Raw genomic sequence first — 23,269 nt, forward strand, 5'->3', positions numbered from 1 at the left:
TTCTGGAGGGTTTGCTTAGTGGGGAAGTCGCTGGCGGTAAGTAGGCTAGATAATCCGCGGTAAGCCTTTGTTTTCTCGCCCAGGAAAAACAACGCGAAAGAGATTTGACTCGTTGCTGTTCTTTCCATAAAAACGTTTGAAACGCATCATTATTGCCAGGTTTCATGATTTTATTTTGCAAAGAATTCGAGAAATCCAGTTTTACTGGACTCTCATATTGTTTTGAATCTTAAAGAAGAATTAATTGACATCCGTAACGATGGAAATTTTAAGCTTATGCACAAGCAGATGCCTCTCCACGACTTCTGGATAAAAATTCAAAATGAATATCCTTGCGTTGGAAAGAAAGCTATTGTGCTTTTGCTACAGTTTTTCACGTCATACCCTACTTATGCGAGAGTGGATTTTCCACAACGAACTAAAAAACGAGAACGACTGCTCATAGTCGAGGAAGAAATGAGAGTGGCTTTATCGAAGGTGCTCCCAGATATTAAGGGACTTTGTGCAAGAAGTCAAGCCCAAATTTCACACTGACTTTTGAATAACATTTATTTACGCGCATCTCATTCTGTGTGATTTCATACAATTATTTGAAATACAGAAACCTCATAGAATTGATCCAGTTTTGCCAGGGTGCCGCAAACTATTTATCTATTTGATAGGGTGCCGCAAGGTCAAAAAGGTTGGGAACCACTGGCTTAGATACTCGAGATTCCAGCAGTGACTTTTCAAGTCGGTCGCTTTGCATGACTTCTTAACGTTCGCTTTCAGTTATATGCAGGGCCGGATTAAGGCGGGGGCTGACGGTTATATGTAGTCAAACAAATATCCACGGTTATATGTAGCATACAGCCGGAAGTTACAAAGGCCATGTGCTAATTTTCATGAGTTAATGAGTGAAATAACTTGGATTTTTATACTTCTGAGTTTTGATGTCAAACCAATTCGTTTTGTTGAATCATAAATGAATTTGTCGGCCTTCGAATCTGGCGTCGGCAATTGCAACAGTGATCGAACAAAATAATGAAATGCGAGAGCCAAAAAAGTGCCAGCAAATTTCTAACACTAGTTGATTACAAAAACCAGTAAACAAATCAACCCTTTTTTTGCATTGATTCAACGCCTGCCCACGTTGATACAACGTGTTCAGTGGTGTGGCCTGAAAACTATAATTCGCGATGCGAGTGATCGATTTGCCGCCTTGAAAGAAACATCAAAGCCATTGAATTTACACAAAACTTAGGCCAGCAAAATATGCACGGAAGACTCTTCATGACGTTTTTGTCAGGGGGAACAAGATACGTAAATTCATACTTGACATGTAAGAATTAAATCAAAAACTGATAAAAAAAATGTTGGATCGGGCCGTGAAGTCGGGCAAAAAATATAAGACTATAACTCCTCGGTTTATAACTGGCCGACTCCGAACACGCTAAAATCTCTCTGGCTCCACAGCCCTAGTTAAATGGTCGTGGTCCAGATACAAGTATTGCCGCCTTACTCAACTCAACTGCCGCCTTCCAGCTTGTTCTCAACATTCACTGATAAAATATTCGATTTTCATGCCGAAAACGTCACATCATTCAAAATGGTTTAATCGGTTACTGTGAAACGTTGCTGTTTACAAGTTACTTCTGCTGTTCTGCACCTGATAAAAAACAATCCGTTCTGTTGAATCATAGTTGATCTCACAGCTGGAAGACCTCATAGTGAATAGTGCCTCTTGTTTAGCTGGTGTGCTTTTTTATTGTCATAATTAGTGGGTTGGTGATTATTCCAGTTCACATTTACCGGTAACCAACTGTGATGTTCCTGTTTATCCTTCATCGGCTGAAGTGAAACGTGGACGACGTCGCTATAATAGCATCTGCACTGGAAGCCAAACGCTAGATCTAACTTTGGCAGTAAACAGGATTGCCATGTTAGCGGTTAGCCTATACTGCCGGTTCTTAAATAATCATGCTACTGCGCATCGACAAAACAGAGTTATTTAAATTATTTACAATGCAAAAATATATCAAAATGCCAAAATCAAAATAACTTTCCAAACACCTTAAATAAACGCTTAAATTTAGCATAAAACCGCCACACAACACCAACAAATATAATTGGAAAAGCAAAAAATTATGCGTAAGCGTCAGCTACTGTTTACTCAGTTAAGACAGCTGGACCACTCTATCTCTATTGCCGAAATCAATAAATTGCGCTTTATCAGACATGGCACCAAACTTCGTTTCTGTATTGAAAACTTACATTATTATTCCCAGCTCTGCATGCCATGCAGAGTACGGTCATGTCTTTTTCTTGAAAACATATTTGTGGCCTACACAAACACAGCAGCGTTCAAATGAACTGTCTATCTTGAATACACATCGAGATCACGTGGAAGCTCTTGCTCTCAACGAAGCCGTAGATAAATTTGTTTCCAAAAGTCAAACCCGCAACAAGTTGGTATCGAGTTTGCGACTTCATTTCACAAATAGAACGCGAAACTTTTAAAGCTATTTATCAAGAATGAAACGAAAATTGCGACAATATTTAAACAAAGGCTGTTGCGCATTTTTTTCATTATCTTTACTTATTTGTTTTGTGGTGATAGTTTTGGTTGATGGACCAACGAATTCAATCTGAAACGAACGACATTCACTGCGTTGTATTTAACTGAGTAGCCTACTACATAAGCATGCGAGGGTATTTGCCATGTGTCCTTCGAAATTAGCATATTTTTGATGAGGCAAGTCATTGTCGACGTGAAATCACGGATTGCGAAATGGAGTCGGCAATAGCCGCAAAAAACCCTTTGAAAACGTTTATTTGCGATGATTCAAATTGTAATTTCAAATTTAATGATTTCTTACCGATTCTAAACTTTATGCAGTTGTTCAATAATTATGCAAAGCTCACGAGACAAAATAACTGGTTTGGAAAATAGTATTTACTGTTCAGTAAGCAAAAAAGGGTTGTTTTAAGCGATCATTTTTTTTTAATTTTGCTTACAGGTATATCATCTTTCTCATTACGTAACATTCCATGGTCGTTGCAGTCGATCTCAAACATTAGTGGCTGCATGAAACAATAGTGTAATGGTGGCTAGGTAATAAAAGCGGTAATAGATGTCGTTAATGCAGGCACACTAAAACAATTTTGCAAAAAAACTGGAGAAAATAAAGTAAAAATGCTTGAAAAATGTAATACAATACCACAGTCCACACCCACCACCAACGGTAATATTCCATCTTCCTCGTTTAACAGTAACTTGCACAAATATTTTTAAATTGTGCGACGTTTTCGACACAAAAATTAAAACAAATGTTGAGAACGTCAAAGCCGCAATATTTATATTTGCAACTAAGACCATTGAACATCTTTTTTTAATTAATCAAATGATGTTTTTGCATAAGGCAATTAAATTATTAAACAGGGGTTTCTCGAGCTTTTGGAGTGTTTCATTGGGTTCCGTTCCACCAAAAAGGTTGAAAACCACTGCATCAGAGTATTCTTGTAGATCAGTTGAAAAAGTGTTGTTATACCGAAGGTTGTTATATTTGTGACCGCATCCGATATACTCTCTGTGTATAAGACATCAAAGTAATATATTCTATGACCTTTTAAACTAGAAGATTATTTAAAATGTGTGTAGTTACAAATCTTTATTCAGTTTCATATCTTCTACTGTACCACTACCTTCATATCTACTGTACCACAGATTGCTACTGTCAAAGCTGAGCAAAAGGTGTAGCAAAGTTTGGCAAATTCCAGTGCATTTGGTATCCTTAAGACTATAAACCAGGCTGGAATATTTTTGATTTTAATTGATGATTAAGAGACAAGTAATTGTTGCAGCAAATCATGTTCGTCTCATTTAAACAAGCTACTCTCAGTGGCCATGCACGCCAATTTGTTTCATGTTGGACACAAAGATGTATCGAAACAAAACTGACTTGTTCACTTCCTGTAGCTAACAAAATATTTTAATTTAAATGCTATACTAAAGAATCACGATATTGTATAATAATTTTGTGGTGTTTCTAATGTTGCTCTAAGTTCAATCACCGAAGTTTGTGCTTGCAGAGACAACCACGGGAAGCGCTTGCCTGATAAGTCGATGACCTGACAGCTTTGTTGCAAGGGAATAGGATTCAACAGCCGAAAAATAGCCGAGCGATGTCGATATATCCAAATAGTGTATTTTAAAATGCCAAAGAATAAATGCAAGTCTTCCTATAAACGTTTCGCCTGCAGTGTAGTCTGTGATGATGTGAATCAGGGATGACGTATCGTACATCAAACATAACACACTTTAATTTTGATAGCTTTTTTTTAACAATGAAGACTCAATCTCCGCCTTTAGATGTTGACCTCCGTGTACTTCTTATGAACCACTGCTTACGTAATTTCTGTGTCAAAATCTTTCCGAATCGCAATATGATTTGAACTTCCCCAATACGTTTTGCAGGTCGAATAGGGAGAGAACCCTTTACCTCTTAAATGCTGCGCTGAAAACTAACTTTACGCTGAAAACGTTGCTCGTAAAATCAACTTGTAATCAAAAGAAGACATTGGTGATAAAACCTGCACAAGATTACAGGTGGATCATTCCACAAACGCAATAATGCAAGACACAAATTATGGGACAAATCGTCCAAAGAGTTATTTGGAGCGTCAAAGCTTTGCATCAGCGCTACTTTCATAATAAAGTACAAAACTCATAATCTTCAAATGTTTATACAAGAACATCATCTAATAAGTCTTGTCAAAGTTTATAAGAACGTGAAAATAACAGTTCCTACTCCGTCCAGTGCTGCAATTCACAGCGGGGCGGTTGTCGGTGTTTGCAGATAATAGGGCGACGCAAACTGGATCATCTTGGTATCAAATGGCGGGCGTTGTATTTAGCTCCGTGTTCGTATTTGGTCATTTTCTTGTCTGCCACTCCGCATGTCCCCACTCCAACCTTCCCTGCGCCTTCTGGGGATGCGAATATGCTTTTTCGAACCTGAAATTGCAAGTTTATATGAAATTTAAAAATGTTGTCGTCAAATAATCCCTTACATTTAACAGGGGCGTGCAACTTTTTATCCTCCAGGTCAAATACGTGTGTCGGGTCAAACTTGTATTTCTTATTGACTAGTATATTAACATGTCAGAGTATTCGTGCCACAGACCAGAAACCAAAGCCCATCTCGGGCCACATATTTTCGATTCGAGGGCAGCAGGTTGCACATCTCCTTACACCAATAACAGGAAATGTTGAAAATAAAAATTTTATAGCCTACTATTAAAATTTAATTCCTTTGTATAGCTTGGATTAGAAGCGGTTAAAATTCAATTCATCGCATGCCTTAATAGGCTCTCAGTTGATCAAAAAATATTACGCTACCATATATCGATAGGCTATTTGTTAAAGTTAAAAAATTACATACAAAGATATAGAAAACTTATTGCAATCTATTGTATAATCTGGTTAGGATTATGATAAAAGCATACATACTTTCCCTTTTGTAGTTTTGGAATAAACCTTTCGGTTAAATTCCTTCCATTTATTCTTCGATATCTCCGACTCAGCTTCCTTCTCCTTTGCTCTCATTTTCTTCTTCAAGTTCCGTTTCTTCTTGTATTCTCGTTGTTTTATGATTTGTTCTTTTCTATATGCAAAGAATAAATTCAGCATTTATAAAATTGCCACTGTTGAATATTCCAGCAGTTAAAAAGCCTAGTCTCGGTACTTTCAGACTAAAAAAAGTATTTGCGAGAACATGGCTACCTGGGGCGCGACCTGATTTGTCAAAATTTGCAGATTTTGAAAACCGCTACTGGCACTGTCTGAATGAAATTATAAATTTATTTTTGATGACTCGGAATGATATAAGAGCTTTTTCTCGCTTTGGGAAAACAGTAAAAATAAGAAAGTGAGTTTTTCAACTTGGAAAAACGTTCAACCAGACTGAAATTTTCTGAATCAAATTGTGTTTGTTTATCAACGCGAGTGGATTCAAAAATCCAATTTGCCACCTGGGAAAGACAATAAAATAGACGTTAAAACATTATTTTTAGAAAATTTTATTCAGGTACGGTACGGTAGTTACCAAAAGTCAGCAAAATCTGTTTATGGTATTGTAGCCTAAAATTACTTCTCTCCCAAAGCTATAAAATCTGGAAAAGCAACAGAATGTAACAAATCAGGTCGCATATCTCTAGGTAGCCATGGCGAGAGTCAACAAGCACCCGAACCAGAAAAAGTTTCAACTGTCACGATTACGTCAAAGTCAGGTCTCAGCAACTAATTAACAAACCTTGATGCTGCTTTGTTCTTCAGTTCGGTTTGGCTTGTACCAGCCGTTGCTTTGCTGCTGTCGATCAAAAGAGGTTTCAAAGAAGACGTTTGACAAAGGTCGGATATTTCCAGGTCAGGAAAATGGACCACCACAGTTTCACTCTCAGGCAGAATATCTTCCACAACAGCTTCATAAAACCTTGATGAACGATAAAATTATGAGCAACTTGGGACGTGCAAAGAAACCATGTTAACAACGTTCAGTAGCCATTTCTAGGTTGATTTGTTGCGCATCCAGCATACAAAACTGGGCAGGATTGCAGGATTTAACTCTCTTTTAATTGAAATACAAAAACAGCAAATGCAAAAGCCGAAGATATTCGACTTACTCCTTTATGACGACTAAAAGTTAAGGCTAAATACAATTTTGTTCCTTACTTTCCATCATCATTTTTCTTCGCAAGGCATTTATCACCAATGGACCACTGATGACTTGGTGTCTCATTTACTGTAGCTCTTACTGAAGGTTCAGGTTCCTCTTTGGCACTACTTGTTTCTGCTCCTTGTAAGTCGACTGTTAGTTGAATCACCTGAAATACCAGAGTGTTTGAGTTAAAAACATTTTGTTTCATGTTAAGAGTGATTTTATTCACTGCTCATGTGGTCGGCCAGCTATCTTCTGTGTGTGTTAAATGAATAAGTGGCTAAAGTGAGTTGACCATAAACTCCTCTCAATCTAATTTGATTTTTGAAAAAATGAATACACAGCTGTTAATTGTAATAATTTACTAATCGGACATATATTTGCATAGTTTTGTCATTTAACCGCATGCTTTTTTTCAACATGCAATCAAAAACATTTTGTTACTGCTGCTTTTGCATAACTAATTTCGCTATTTACACCACAATACCTCAAGTAAATCTTGTTTCAATTTGAGAAGTTCATCATTGTTTTCATCATTGGTCAAGGCAGCTTCCACTTGAGCCAACTGCACTTTGTAGTTAGATAAACTGGCAGCTAAATCATTTGCCATTACTGAATTGTTATTATTGAGATAATAACAGTAAATATCCTAACCTGAATGAAAGTTGCAACAATGAAAATATTGCAAGACACAATTAATAAGTTAAAACTAAATAACTTATTTTTGAACTGTTACACATACAAAACAGGCCAATCATAAGAAACCATTACGAACTTCTGTCATTTGGGAACAGCAGTATACCGATAGTCAGTGTTGTGCCCGTCAATGAAATAAATTGACGGCTTAAGCGTGAGCGCGAATTGCCTAAAAACTTTACGGCGTAAAGTACTGCGTAAGTTCGTAAAGAAATTGACGGCGTCAGCGCTAATTTCTAGCGCTATTTTAGCCAGGGTCTCACAAAACGGAAGTATTTCAACCAAGTTTAGGCTAACAATAGCTATAAATAAAGAGCAGGTTTTATGTTTTGAGACTGTATTGTAACTAGCTGCTTTAGCTTATTAGTTATTTCCTTGTAGAAACACAAGCATTTCAAAACGTTTGTCTGACAATCTGCTGCGTTTGGGACGCATAATGTCCTTTGCAAGTGAAAACATGCGTTCCACAGCAGCGCTGGGTGATATTGGTGTGTTGTATTTCAAAAACAAGTCTGGAAAACGTTTACTCGGAAAGGTATCACTGTTCCAAGCGTGCTGTGATGGCTTAGCACATGCAGTATAAATCGTTTAACGAGGTCCACTGCACCAACATCGCTCTTTTCAAGGGCATAGCGTGACCAGCAGAAAGGAAAGATCTTGTCAGGACATAGATTTGAGACACCCACTGTATGGCCAAACTCCAGCACACAGGCATCTGAAATCAAGAAAAAGTTTATTTGCTTCAGTTGTCCCATTAGGTCAAGACGATGTCGCCGCCAATGTGCGGGTTCAACTATGGCAGGAGGGACTGGCAGCCGGACCGACATTGGCCAATATGGAGCTCACACCCATGGAGAGCCTTCCTGCCGGAAAACGTAAACCGTGGAAGTATTGGCGATGCCTCAACCGCTTAAGAACTGGTATTGGCAGGTGTAAAACCTTGATGAGACACTGGGGGTATTCCATGGGGAGCAAAAGTTGCAAATGCGGACAGGAGCAAACGATGCAACATCTACTCGAATGCCCTGACCTAAAAGCAAGGTGCGCTGCACAGGATTTGGCCGAGTTCAACGATAGAGCAAGAGCCTGCGTGATGCTCTGGGCTACGGCCGTGTGAAACACGATGAAGAAGAAGGGCACAGAGCTCTTGAAATAAAGTACCTTCAACCACCGCGATGACATTTATTGATTTTTCGCTTTCTCTCTCTGATCCCTCGTTCTCGATACTGGCATACTGCTCAAGATATGAGTGATCACCATTTGGCGAACTTCTTCCGCTTGTATTCCAGGTAGCTATTCCAAGCAACGCGAAATTGGGTAATTAGATAAGTCGCGCTGGCCAGAATACATTGTGAAACTCTTATTGTGAAACGAGATTTTCCATGAAAACAAAAAATGACGCATAGCGCTTGACGCTTAAAATCGGCAAAATAATTGACGCCGCTATCACTTCCGTCAAATAAAAAATAAAGTGACGACGCTAGCCTCAGCGTCGACAAAAGTTGACGCCGTCAACGTACAACACTGCCGATAATGCATCATATAGTTGTTGATCTTTCTGAGTTTACTTTCAAGTTGATGATGTACAACTAAGAGGAATATGCATGACACAAAACTTTTGCGGAAAATATTTTAAGTCAGCTCATTTTTCCTACCAATCTACATTTCTCTTTTTAGCCCTGGTGGCATATGTGTAACATAGTTCTGTTTTTTTCAAAATGCCATTGCCAGTTCTCTAAATTTCTTTCTTGAAAACAATTCTAACCTTTCAAATTAACTTGCCCTGACTGGTGAACAAAAATAATAATGTTCAACTTTTTCTATTCTTATTTTTCTTCTACATGGTTAAGCGCATACTGCTTAAACGTATCAATCGTTTGATTGTATCAAAATCTGACATATCAAACCAAATCCTATCTAATGTTAAGTAAAACTGTAGGTTTAACGCTTAACGTATCTCATTTAAAGGAATGTATCGGATAAGTGTATCAGTATTTGCTTCTCGTTATACTTCATTCATTCAATCGTATCATTGTCTTTGCGTACTAACGTCTGGACTGTCACAATCAATATGCGTAGCTCCGGCGGCAATCTGCATTTTCGTTCTAGAATTAGTTTTGTTGTGGTGTTTCGACGATTACTGACCGATAGCAACTTTTTGTTACGCAATCTGTTATTGTGAAATCTGCTTGTTTTGACCAGACAGAAAAACAAGCGATTGTAAACCCTTTTCCCGTGGAGCTGTGATCTCATACGCAAGACATCGTGCCACAAAGATCTCATCTTTGCAGAGTTGGTCTTAAGGCAAAAGAGCGGATGAAGCAGTTATCACACTGCAAGATCTAAAACTTGCATACTTGAAACAAAAATGCAGGCAGTCGAAGTTCCTCTTGTGACATCACAGAGACCGTTAAACATAAAAGCTCGTTTGCCGCAGTTTGCGGAAAATTGCTTTGATAGTACAACTGATCGCAGGCAATACAATGTGTTGTGTAACAAAGCACTAATATTGAATAAACTTCTCGAGTTTAAATAGACTTGTAAACAGTTGTAGGATTAAACCACACATAGTGACGCCCAATGCAACGGAGCTAGCACAGGCACATTCCCAAGAATAAAGCCTGATCATAAAAAAATCGGGTTTCTTGAGCAAATGGGTTATAAACGTATCAATCGAATAATCGTATCAAAACGTCTGGCAAATGGCTGATAAGATTTCGTCTGTATTTGCAATGAGAAATGTCACTTTTGCTCATGAACAACATTGAAAAAGTGACGAGCCATGATTCAGCCAATGCTCTTCATTTTTCAAATGTACTTACAACTTAATTAACATAAGGGAACGTTCAAATATTACGTAACGCTTTTTTTCCGAATTTTTGACCCCCCCCTCCCCCATGTAACGCCAACGTAACGCTTTTTTCAATCCCCCCCTCCCCCATGTAACGTTTTTTCACTACGAATTTAGCACAAAAAACTACCATTCCGTACTCGAAAGCGTTACGTAACGTTTTGCTTGAACCCCCTCCCCCCCGATGTGACGCTAACGTAACGCTTTGCATAAATCCCCCCTCCCCCTCGAAGGCGTTACGTAATATTTGAACGTTCCCTAAAGCAACCATATAAATTAACTATGTGTGCACTAGTTCCTGCAAATCAAATACTACGCCTATACTCTCTACCTAGTTTATCTAGGCTGCAGTACCTGACACTAAAGTCAAAAATTTCAATAGCTTAGTTAGATACTCGAGATTCCAGCAGTGACTTTTCAAGTCGGTCGCTTTGCATGACTTCTTAACGTTCGCTTTCAGTTATATGCAGGGCCGGATTAAGGCGGGGGCTGACGGTTATATGTAGTCAAACAAATATCCACGGTTATATGTAGCACACAACGGGAAGTTACAAAGGCCATGTGCTAATTTTCATGTATTATTGAGTGAAATAACTTGGATTTTTATACTTCTGAGTTTTGATGTCAAACCAATTCGTTTTGTTGAATCATAAATGAATTTGTCGGCCTTCGAATCTGGCGTCGGCAATGGCAACAGTGATCGAACAAAATAATGAAATGCAAGAGCCAAAAAAGTGCTAGCAAATTTCTAACACGTGTTGATTACAAAAACCAGTAACCAAAACAACCCTTTTTTTGCATTGATTCAACGCCTGCCCACGTTGATACAACGTGTTCAGTGGTGTGACCTAAAAACTATAATTTGCGATGCGAGTGATCGATTTGCCGCCTTGAAAGAAACATCAAAGCCATTGAATTTACACAAAACTTAGGCCAGCAAAATATGCACGGAAGACTCTTCATGACGTTTTTGTCAGGGGGAACAAGATACGTAAATTCATACTTGATATGTAAGAATTAAATCAAAAACTGATAAAAAAAGATGTTGAATCGGGCCGTGGAGTCGGGCAAAAAATATAAGACTATAACTCCTCGGTTTATAACTGGCCGACTCCGAACACGCTAAAATCTCTCTGGCTCCACAGCCCTAGTAAATGGCCGTGGTCCAGATACAGGTATTGCCGCCTTACTCAGCTCAACTGCCGCCTTCCAGCTTGTTCTCAACATTCATTGATAAAATATTCGATTTTAATGCCGAAAACGTCACATAATTCAAAATGGTTTAATCGGTTACTGTGAAACGTTGCTGTTTACAAGTTACTTCTGCTGTTCTGCATCTGATAACAAAACAATCCGTTCTGTTGAATCATAGTTGATCTCACAGCTGGAAGACCTCATAGTGAATAGCGCCTCTTGTTTAGCTGGTGTGCTTTTTTATTGTCATAATTAGTGGGTTGGTGATTATTCCAGTTCACATTTACAGGTAACCAACTGTGATGTTCCTGTTTATCCTTCATCGGCTGAAGTGAAACGTGGACGACGTCGCTATAATAGCATCTGCACTGGAAGCCAAACGCTAAATCTAACTTTAGCAGTAAACAGGATTGCCATGTTAGCGGTTGTACTGCCAGTTCTTAAATAATCATGCTGTTGACAAAATCAGCCCAAAATGCAATATCCAATTTATAAAAAGCATCATCAAGATTCCGGAAAAGTTGCCTTTTCAAACCTAATGTTTTGTAAATAGGCTACTGCGCGTCGACAAAACAGAGTTATTTATATTATTTACAATGCAAAAATATATCAAAATGCCAAAATCAAAATAACTTTCCAAACACCTTAAATAAACGCTCAAATTTAGCTTAAAACCGCCACACAACACCAACAAATATAGTTGCAAAAGCAAAAAATTATGCGTAAGCGTCAGCTACTGTTTGCTCAGTTAAGACAGCTGGACCGCTCTATCTCTACTGCCGAAATCAAGAAATTGCGCTTTATCAGACATGGCACCAAACTTCGTTTCTGTATTGAAAACTTACATTATTATTCCCAGCTCTGCATGCCATGCAGAGTACGGTCATTTCTTTTTCTTGCAAACATATTTGTGGCCTACACAAACACAGCAGCGTTTAAATCAGAGGTGACGAACCGAATTGTCAAAGTGTTGTTGTCAAGGAATTATTCCATTCACTAGGTGCCGCTGAATGGAGAGCAGTCCTAAAATGCGTTGCTCAAGCGCATCCCTCCGATAGTCGAACCAGCGCCGCGTGATCTTGAGCCGGACGCGTAACCACTGAGCTATCGGTGCGGACATTGAACGCTTAGTCAAGCAAAAAACTTTCCAAAAATCCCACTAAGCAAAAAAATTCAATGCTTCAATGTTATTTTTTAATATTTTATGCTTCAATGCTACATCAGATAGCTTCAGCTGCATGATTTGCATGGGCTTTTGTTTGTTGTTTGAAAAATAAATTTTACTAATTGATTTGTTGTTTCGGAGCATAATGGTCGAAACATTTAGTCAACTTGAGCAAAAAAGATAGAGCCAAAAAAAGAAGAAATTTTACTCATATAAAAGCAAACGCTTCGAAAATTAAACTGTCTTCATAATCAGTGCAAGTACTGTTGCTCTATCTATTTTGCTCAAATTGATTTGTTTTTATTTTTTACTGTTGTATGTTTCGATTCTGCGTAAGATAATTTCAACTGTGTGGGTTTTATTACTTTCATCTGCCGTTTGTTACTTTTCATGAATAATATCTTGAGTCGCTTCTAAAAGATTTCATAGTAGGCTACGATTAAAAAGTTGTGTGGCCCGATATCTTATGTGTAATTGACAAACTGGCCCGCGACCGCAAAAAGGTTCGTCACCCCTGGTTTAAATGAACTGTCTATCTTGAATACACATCGAGATCACGTGGAAGCTCTTGCTCTCAACGAAGCCGTAGATAAATTTGTTTCCAAAAGTCAAACCCGCAACAAGTTGGTATCGAGTTTGCGACTTCATTTCACAAATAGAACGCGAAACTTTTAAAGCTATTTATCAAGAATGAAACGAAAATTGCCAACAACATTTAAACAAAGGCTGTTGTGCATTTTTTTCATTATCTTTACTTATTTGTTTTGTGGTGATAGTTTTGGTTGATGGACCAACGAATTCAATCTGAAACGAACGACATTCACTGCGTTGTATTTAACTGAGTAGCCTACTACATAAGCATGCGAGGGTATTTGCCATGTGTCCTTCGAAATTAGCATATTTTTGATGAGGCAAAACCATTGTCGACGTGAAATTACGGATTGCGAAATGGAGTCGGCAATGGCCGCAAAAAAAAACTTTGAAAACGTTTATTTGCCATGAGTCAAATTGTATTTTCAAATTTAATGATTTCTTACCGATTCTAAACTTTATGCGGTTGTTCAATAATTATGCAAAGCTCATGAGACAAAATAACTGGTTTGGACAATAGTATTTACTGTTCAGTAAGCAAAAAAGAGTTGTTTTAAGCGATCATTTTTTTTTAAATTTTGCTTACAGGTATATCATCTTTCTCATTACGTAACATTCCATGATCGTTGCAGTCGATCTCAAACATTAGTGGCTGCATGAAACAATAATGTAATGGTGGCTAGGTAATAAAAGCGGTAATAGATGTCGTTAATGCAGGCACACCAAAACAATTTTGCAAAAAAACTAGAGAAAATAAAGTAAAAATGCTTGAAAAATGTAATGCGATACCACAGTCCACACCCACCACCAACGGTAATATTCCATCGTCCTCGTTTAACAGTAACTTGCACAAATATTTTTAAATTGTGCGACGTTTTCGGCACAAAAAAAAAGAAATATTGAGAACGTCAAAGCCGCAATATTTATATTTGCCACTAAGACCATTGAACATCTTTTTTTAATTAATCAAATGCAGTGACGTTCGGTGGCTTAAACCGTTGGGAAAGCAACTTGGAAATATGCTGCAGCAAGGTAGTAGGCACGAAGGGCGTAACCGTCGGGCGAAGCCCGAAGGTGTGTTGCCGAAGGCAACACTTCCAGCGTGGGGTCTGGAGGGCCTCCCCCAGAAATTTTTGAAAAACACTTCCAATTTGGTGCGCTCTGAGAGCATTTCCAAAACAAAACAAAAATAAAAATCTGTCAAATTGTGCTTCGCCTATGTCGTGATCATACATCCATTTAATGTTTAGAAGTCATGAACAATCTTAATTTTAACGTTGCAGGACCAAAATCCAGTGTTAGACATGGAATAATAGTTGTCTAAATATTTAATTCGTCATGAATGTTCATTCTCAGATATTCAGTTAACCCTACGCTACAAAAACTAACACTTAGGCCTAAACATTACAACCGCAAGCAATTTGTACAAAAAGCTGGATAAGTTTGCCTCCTGCGTATAGAAGCTTAACGAACTAAATATTGCATCCGCACCTGAACGTTCATTGGCGAAGTAACGTTATATCAACGCTGTAAAAAGGGCAAAGGCATGACTATGAAAGCTAGTAGGCTAAAGTACATGGCGAGGATACATCAAAAAACAGCAACAATTATTTCGGCATTATGAAGTTGTGCTCTGTACCGTGACGAGAGACCATTCTGACGAGTTAGTCTAGCCGCTCTAGCGAATGTTCGCATTGACGTCACTGGGAAAGGAAAACTAACCATACCATAACCATAACACATCTGATTGGCTAAGCAGCTGGTGACGTTTTGCAAAACGGGTAAGGATTAGATAAAACGAAGGCGTTTTTTGACATTTTTGAATCTGGGAAAGCAAGTTTGATAGTTGCTTACCTGGAGCCTCAGTGATTGTTTCTGACACAAGCGTTTGCGTTAATTGGCATTTATAGGCAAGACATGCGGTTTGGTGAGGACTTAGACTACTCACAAGCGTTACGAGTAATTCTAGTCACGAATACAGTAATTTTCAAGTTAAAATAGACGTGATAAAAATAATAAGAAGTTAAACCTAGAATTCAGTCATTATATTTTGCATAGTTTTCGCTCAGGTGAGCACTGCTTTCCCTCACCGATCGTCATTGAATTCAAATGAAGTTTTTTGCATAAGGCAATTAAATTATTGAACAGGGGTTGGTTCCTCGAGCTTTTGGAGTGTTTCATTGGGTTCCGTTCCACCAAAAAGGTTGAAAACCACTGCATCAGAGTAATCTTGTAAATCAGTTGAAAACGTGTTGTTATACCGAAGGTTGTTATATTCGTGACCGCATCCGAAATACTCTCTGTGTATAAGACATCAAAGTAAGATATTCTATGACCTTATAAATTAGAACGTTATATTAAAATGTGTATAGTTACAAATGTTTATTCAGTTTCATATCTACTACTGTACCACTACCTTACCACTACTACTGTACCACTACCACTACCTAACCTACCACTACCTACCTTCATACCATCTACCTTCAGTTCGGCAGCCGTGGCCGAGTGGTTAGCGCGTTGGGCTCGCAGTCGAGAGCCTGCATGTTCGACTCCAGCCACCCGCACTTGCTGTTGTTTCTCTGGGCAAGAAACTTTACGATAATTGCCTCTACCCAGTGATCGATTTCGAGTAATGGGTAGTACCAAATTTACGTCATAAGTAGAGTAGACAACCGGAAACAGACATTGCCGTCGGCTGCAGCGTGGGTCAGGTGTATGTCGGAAGGCGTACACCGATGCATAGCGCTCAAGTCCGCTTTCCCGCAATGCAGGATAAAGATAAACAAACAGACAATATCTTATGTACTACAGATTGCTACTTTCAAAGCTGAGCAAAAGGTGTAGCATAGTTTGGCAAATTCCAGTTCACGCTGAGAAAGTGCATTTGGCACCTTAAGACTATAAACCAGGCTGGAGTATTTTTATGTTTGATTTTAATTGATGATCAAGAGACAAGTAATTGTTGCAGCAAATCATGTTCGTCTCATTTAAACAAGTTACTCTCAGTGGCCATGCACGCCAATTTGTTTCATGTTGGACACAAAGATGTATCGAAATAAAACTGACTTGTTCCCTTCCTGCAGCTAACAAAATATTTTAATTTAAATGCTGTAATAAAGAATCACGATATTGTATAATAATTTTGTGGTGTTTTTAATGTTGCTCTAAGTTCAATCACCGAAGTTTGTGCTTGCAGAGACAACCACGGGAAGCGCTTGCCTGATAAATCATTTAACCTGACAGCTTTGTTGCAAGGGAATAGGATTCAACAGCCGAAAAATAGCCGAGCGATGTCGATATAACCAAATACTGTATTTTAAAATGCCAAAGAATAAATGGAAGTCTTCCTATAAACGTTTCGCCTGCAGTGTAGGCTGTGATGATGTGAATCAGGGATGACGTATCGTACATCAAAGATAACACACTTTAATTTTGATAGCTTTTTTTTTAACAATGAAGACTCAATCTCCGCCTTTAGATGTTGACCTCCGCGTACTTCTTATAAACTACTGCTTACGAAATTTCTGTGTCAAAATCTTTCCGAATCGCAATATGATTTGAATTCCCCAATACGTTTTGCAGGTCGAATAGAGAGAGAACCCTTTACTTCTTAAATGCTGCGCTGAAAACTAACTTTACGCTGAAAACGTTGCTCGTAAAATCAACTTGTAATCAAAAGAAGACATTGGTGATAAAACCTGCACAAGATTACAGGTGGATCGATCCACAAACGCAATAATGCAAGACACAATTTATGGGACAAATCGTCCAAAGAGTTATTTGGAGCGTCAAAGCTTTGCATCAGCGCTACTTTCATAATAAAGTACAAAACCCATAATCTTCAAATGTTTCAACAAGAACATCATCTAATAATCAAGTCTTGTCAAAGTTTATAAGAACGTGAAAATAACATTTCCTACTCCGTCCAGTGCTGCATTTCACAGCGGGGTGGTTGTCGGTTAGGGTGTTCCAAAATTTCACCACTTTTAAATTTCAAAACGAGTACCTTTTTTTCTGATGGAGTTTTGGCCGCTGATTACGAATCTGGCATTATTTTTTCATTATGACGTCATCTTGAGGGTGCCCCACGCGATTTTTCGCGTTTTTTCAATATCTTGAAAACTACTTGGGCTAGACGTATGGAATTTGTATCAAATGATGCAGAATACACGATTTCCTATCTCTACTTAAGAGTGTTTAAAGTCGTATCTGCTTCAGAAAAAAAGTTATTTGAGAAAAACACTTTTTTATTGCTTTTACATCCATTCCATATCTACAATCTTCGAGCTATATGACAATACATTGTGAAAAACGTTCATTTTCGATCAGTACCAGTGACTGTGTTAAAGCAGACCGTCGTTTAGTGTCGATTCGCCAACAATCCGATCTGCAGCGATCAACTGTTGGAGAAAAAAATATTTCTGCTTCGCCAACAACTGTACTTCGAAAGCGCGAGCAGTGTCGACTTGAAGCTTTAAATCAATGTGAGGAAGAGCTGAAACATGCTAAAGCAATTCAATTATGCTATGATGGAAAAATCATAAACAAAATGGACAGGTACATCTTTTTGGGACAATTTGTGAATACAGGAGTCAAGTGTGAAAAAGTTATAGCTGTGAAAACTTTTTTGGAAGGAATTTCGGTAACTTCTCAGACCATTTTTAACTGTGTTACCGAGCAAATTTGTGAGGAAAGTTTGAGTAAAATATATTCAGTTATGTCAGATACTACTGCATTAAACACAGGGAAAAAATCTGGTGTAAATAAGCGCCTGGCCGATTTCTTCATGGAACGGCATGGTCGAGGCATCCACACATTGGAATGCTTATTTCATGTTAATGAAATATATTTCACTCATGTCATCTCAAAAATCGAAGGGCAAAAGAAGGGACCTGGAGCAATGCAAGATGGAGCACTGATGAATCACTTTAGTGAAATCAAGAAGCCTGATTTGAGTCACGTTGTTGACAGAGTTAAACTTAGCGTTCCTATCACAGGATTAGCTGCTCTGCATTTGAGAAAGAAAGCAGAATGGTTTTCTAGTCAGATAGAAAATGGCAGTAACGACCATTCGTTTAGGAACGATCACGTGTGTTTACTTGCTTTGGCTTGTTACCTTGTAATGGATGTTCCAGAAAACATGAGAAATCTTTTGGTTTACAAGCAAGAGCCGACATGCCATGCCCGATGGATTACAACAGCAAGCGGATATCTTCGTCTGTTGATTTTCAACGTCTGTAAACTGGATGGTAACCAAAAAGAAAAACTTACTAGATTGGTATCTTACATAGTTTCAGTCTATCTACCTTCGTTTTTGCTTATTCACCTGATGCCTTCCGCTGCTGAAGGCCCGGGTATCATGATTGTGCAACGAAATTTTTTACTTGCGTACAGAGACCTCGATTCAGAACTTGCAGATGTCGCTTTGAAGTACTTTTACGACCATGCTCTGCAATGGCTGACACCAATAAACATCTCATTAAGCGTTTTCTCTGAAGTACCACCTTATTCCGTTGAAGCTGTAAAAACAGTAGCGTTTCCGCAGTCAGTAGATGCCAGAAGTTTACTGCGAGATCGCAAAGCCGGACTTCGAAACTTTTTTACCGCAAAGAGCAAAACTGCTCCTTGTATGATGTGTTGCGATGTTCCGGAGACATTTTGGAAAAAAATTGAGAACAACAACAGAGCGACGGAAAGGATGATTGGGAAATTAAAAGGTGTCGTAAACAACAGGATTATCGATAACCCATCACAAGCAGGAAAGACAGATGCTCGCTTCCGTGCGTTTCTTTGTAATTAGCAGACGACCATCATGAACGTTGAAAATAATTTTAGTGTTATGTTAGCTTACAGTTTGTTGTTTTGGTTAAGATACAGCTGAGTGGGATATACTGTATGCTCTTTTATTCCTGATTATACTACTCGTGGTTGTTTATGTCAGTGGAATTTTCTTAGCATGTGATTTTTCCTGGCCAATCTATCTAGGCTCTTTAGTTGCTAATATTTTTTTATAATATTGCGGTGTATTTTACTTAATATGGTACAGTATTGTATAATATTGACTTAGAACGACTACAGGTTATAAAATCAAATTTAAAAGTAAAGACGCTTTTTAAATTTGAACCCATCCTGCAAATGACGTCACAATTGTAATTGTCATACAGCTCGAAGATTATAGATATGGATATAAAAACAATAAAAAAGTGTTTTTCTCAAATAACTTTTTTTCTGAAGCAGATACGACTTTAAACACTCTTAAGTAGAGATAGGAAATCGTATATTCTGCATCATTTGATACAAATTCCATACGTCTAGCCCAAGTAGTTTTCGAGATATTGAAAAAACGCGAAAAATCGCGTGGGGCACCCTCAATATGACGTCATAATGAAAAAATAATGCCAGATTCGTAATCAGCGGCCAAAACTCCATCAGAAAAAAAGGTACTCGTTTTGAAATTTAAAAGTGGTGAAATTTTGGAACACCCTATTGTCGGTGTTTGCAGATAATATGGCGACGCAAACTGGATCATCTTGGTATCAAATGGCGGGCATTGTATTTAGCTCCGTGTTCGTATTTGGTCATTTTCTTGTCTGCCACTCCGCATGTCCCCACTCCAACTTTCCCTGCGCCTTCTGGGGATGCGAATATGCTTTTTCGAACCTGAAATTGCAAGTTTATATGAAATTCAAAAATGTTGTCGTCAAATAATCCCTTACATTTAACAGGGGTGTGCAACTTTTTATCCTCCAGGTCAAATACGTGTGTCGGGTCAAACTTGTATTTCTTATTGACTAGTATATTAACATGTCAGAGTATTCGTGTCACAGACCAGAAACAAAAGCCCATCTTGGGCCACATATTTTCGATTCGAGGGCAGCAGGTTGCACATCTCCTTACACCAATAACAGGAAATGTTGAAAATAAAATTTTTATAACCTACTATTAAAATTTAATTCCTTTGTATAGCTTGGATTAGAAGCGGTTAAAATTCAATTCATCGCATGCCTTAATAGGCTCTCAGTTGATCAAAAAATATTACGCTACCATATATCGATAGACTATTTTTTAAAGTTAAAAAATTACATACAAAGATATAGAAAACTTATTGCAATCTATTGTATAATCTGGTTAGGATTATGATAAAAGCATACATACTTTCCCTTTTGTAGTTTTGGAATAAACTTTTCGGTTAAATTCCTTCCATTTATTCTTCGATATCTCCGACTCAGCTTCCTTCTCCTTTGCTCTCATTTTCTTCTTCAAGTTCCGTTTCTTCTTGTATTCTCGTTGTTTTATGATTTGTTCTTTTCTATATGCAAAGAATAAATTCAGCATTTATAAAATTGCCACTGTTGAATATTCCAGCAGTTAAAAAGCCTAGTCCCGGTACTTTCAGACTAAAAAAAGTATTTGCGAGAACATGGCTACCTGGGGCGCGACCTGATTTGTCAAAATTTGCAGATTTTGAAAACCGCTACTGGCACTGTTTGAATGAAATTATAAATTTATTTTTTAATTTTTGATGACTCGGAATGATATAAAAGCTTTTTCTCGCTTTGGGGAAACAGTAAAAATAAGAAAGTGAGTTTTTCAACTTGAAAAACGTTCAACCAGACTGAAATTTTCTGAATCAAATTGTGTTTGTTTGTCAACGCGAGTGGATTCAAAAATCCAATTTGCCACCTGGGAAAGACAATAAAATAGACGTTAAAACATTATTTTTAGAAAATTTTATTCAGGTACGGTACGGTAGTTACCAAAAGTCAGCAAAATCTGTTTATGGTATTGTAGCCTAAAATTACTTCCACTCGAACCAGAAAAAGTTTCAACTGTCACGATTACGTCAAAGTCAGGTCTCAGCAACTAATTAACAAACCTTGATGCTGCTTTGTTCTTCAGTTCGGTTTGGCTTGTACCAGCCGTTGCTTTGCTGCTGTCGATCAAAAGAAGTTTCAAAGAAGACGTTTGACAAAGGTCGGATATTTCCAGGTCAGGAAAATGGACCACCACAGTTTCACTCTCAGGCAGAATATCTTCCACAACAGCTTCATAAAACCTTGATGAAAGATAAAATTATGAGCAACTTGGGACGTGCAAAGAAACCATGTTAACAACGTTCAGTAGCCATTTCTAGGTTGATTTGTTACGCATCCAGCATACAAAACTGGGCAAGATTGCAGGATTTAACTCTCTTTTAATTGAAATACAAAAACAGCAAATGCAAAAGCCGAAGATGTTCGACTTATTCCTTTATGACGACTAAAAGTTAAGGCTAAATACAATTTTGTTCCTTACTTTCCATCATCCTTTTTCTTCGCAAGGCATTTATCACCAATGGACCACTGATGACTTGGTGTCTCATTTACTGTAGCTCTTACTGAAGGTTCAGGTTCCTCTTTGGCACTACTTGTTTCTGCTCCTTGTAAGTCGACTGTTAGTTGAATCACCTGAAATACCAGAGTGTTTGAGTTAAAAACATTTTGTTTCATGTTAGAGTGATTTTACCCCACTGCTCATGTGGTCGGCCAGCTATCTTCTGTGGGTGTTAAATGAATAAGTGGCTAAAGTAAGTTGAGCATAAAATCCTCTCAATCTAATTTGATAAAATAAAGTTAATACACAGCTGTTAATGGTAATAATTTATTAATCAGACAAGTTTGATATTGCATAGTTTTGTCATTTAACCGCAAGCTTTTTTTTCAACATGTAATCAAAAAACACTTTGTTACTGCTGCTTTTGCATGACTAATTTTGCTATTTACACCACAATACCTCAAGTAAATCTTGTTTCAATTTGAGAAGTTCATCATTGTTTTCATCACTGGTCAAGGCAGCTTCCACTTGAGCCAACTGCACTTTGTAGTTAGATAAACTGGCAGCTAAATCATTTGCCATTACTGAATTTTTATTATTGAAATAATAACAGTAAATATCCTAACCTGAATGAAAGTTGCAACAATGAAAATATTGCAAGACACAATTAATAAGTTAAAACTGAATAACTTATTTTTGAACTGTTACAAATACAAAACCAGCCAATTATAAGAAGTATTACGAACTTGTATCATTTGGGAACAGCAGTATACCGATAGAATCATTTGAAGACCCTAACAAACTGAACAAAGAAAACAACTGTACCCTTTCAAATTAACTTGCTCTGACTGGAGAACAACATTAACTATGTTTAACTTTTTCTATTCTCATTCTTCATCTAAAACGAAATTGGTAAAGTGCATACTGCTTAAATTTAACTAGCGCATACTGCGAGCTCGGCCGGAAAGCTGCATTTTCGTTCTAAAATGGGTGAACTATTTTGTGCAATTTTGTTGTGGTGTTTCGATGATCACTGACCAATAGTAACCTTTTGTTACGCAATCTGTTATTATGAAATCTCTTCGTTACGTCCAGACAGATTCGTGCCATTAAAAGAAAAACAAGCGACTGTTATCCCTTTCCCGTGGAGCTGCGATCTCATGCGCAAGACATCCATTGTGCCACAAAGATCTAATCTTTGCACAGTTAGTCTTCTTAAGGCGAAAGAGCGGATGAAGCAATTATCACATTGCACGATCTAAAAATTGCATACTTGAAACAAAAATGCAGGCAGTCGAAGTTCCTCTTGTGACATCACAGAGACCGTTAAACATAAAAGCTCGTTTGCCGCAGTTTGCGGAAAATTGCTTTGATAGTACAACTGATCGCAGGCAATGCACTGTGTTGTGTAACAAAGCACTTAGATTGAATAAACTTTTCGAGTTTAAATAGACTTGCAAACAGTTGTAGGATTAAACCACACATGGTGAAGCCCAATACAACGGAGCTAGCACATTCCCAAGAATAACGCCTGATCATAAAAAAAACTGTTTTCTTGAGCAAATTGGTTAAACGTATCAATCGGATAATCGTATCAAAACGTCTGGCAAATGGCTGATCCGATTTCGTCTGTATTTACAATGAGAAATGTCATTTTTGCTCATGAACAACATTAAAAAAGTGACAAGCCATGATTCAGTCAATGCTCTTCATTTTTCAAATGCACTTATAACTCAATTAACATAAAGTAACTATATAAAT

General features: G+C 37.9%; 2 protein-coding genes across 2 annotated transcripts; both read right to left on the minus strand.

The window, feature by feature from the left end:
* Nucleotides 1-4,861: 4,861 nt before the first annotated feature.
* On the minus strand, nt 4,862-7,338 carry LOC145782543 (survival of motor neuron-related-splicing factor 30-like). The gene is made up of 5 exons (XM_082594351.1): nt 7,186-7,338; nt 6,713-6,864; nt 6,294-6,473; nt 5,492-5,645; nt 4,862-4,996 (listed from the first exon to the last, which is right to left on the minus strand). The coding sequence occupies exons 1-5, from the start codon at nt 7,306-7,308 to the stop codon at nt 4,862-4,864; spliced, it is 744 nt and encodes a 247-aa protein (XP_082450477.1). The 5' UTR covers nt 7,309-7,338.
* A 9,510-nt stretch (nt 7,339-16,848) lies between these two features.
* Nucleotides 16,849-22,128, minus strand: LOC145782243 (survival of motor neuron-related-splicing factor 30-like). The gene is made up of 5 exons (XM_082594026.1): nt 21,968-22,128; nt 21,491-21,642; nt 21,072-21,251; nt 20,351-20,504; nt 16,849-19,855 (listed from the first exon to the last, which is right to left on the minus strand). The coding sequence occupies exons 1-5, from the start codon at nt 22,088-22,090 to the stop codon at nt 19,721-19,723; spliced, it is 744 nt and encodes a 247-aa protein (XP_082450152.1). The 5' UTR covers nt 22,091-22,128; the 3' UTR covers nt 16,849-19,720.
* Nucleotides 22,129-23,269: the final 1,141 nt, after the last annotated feature.

Source organism: Aplidium turbinatum, chromosome 13 (genome assembly GCF_918807975.1).
Source record: "Aplidium turbinatum chromosome 13, kaAplTurb1.1, whole genome shotgun sequence".
NCBI lineage: Eukaryota > Metazoa > Chordata > Ascidiacea > Aplousobranchia > Polyclinidae > Aplidium > Aplidium turbinatum.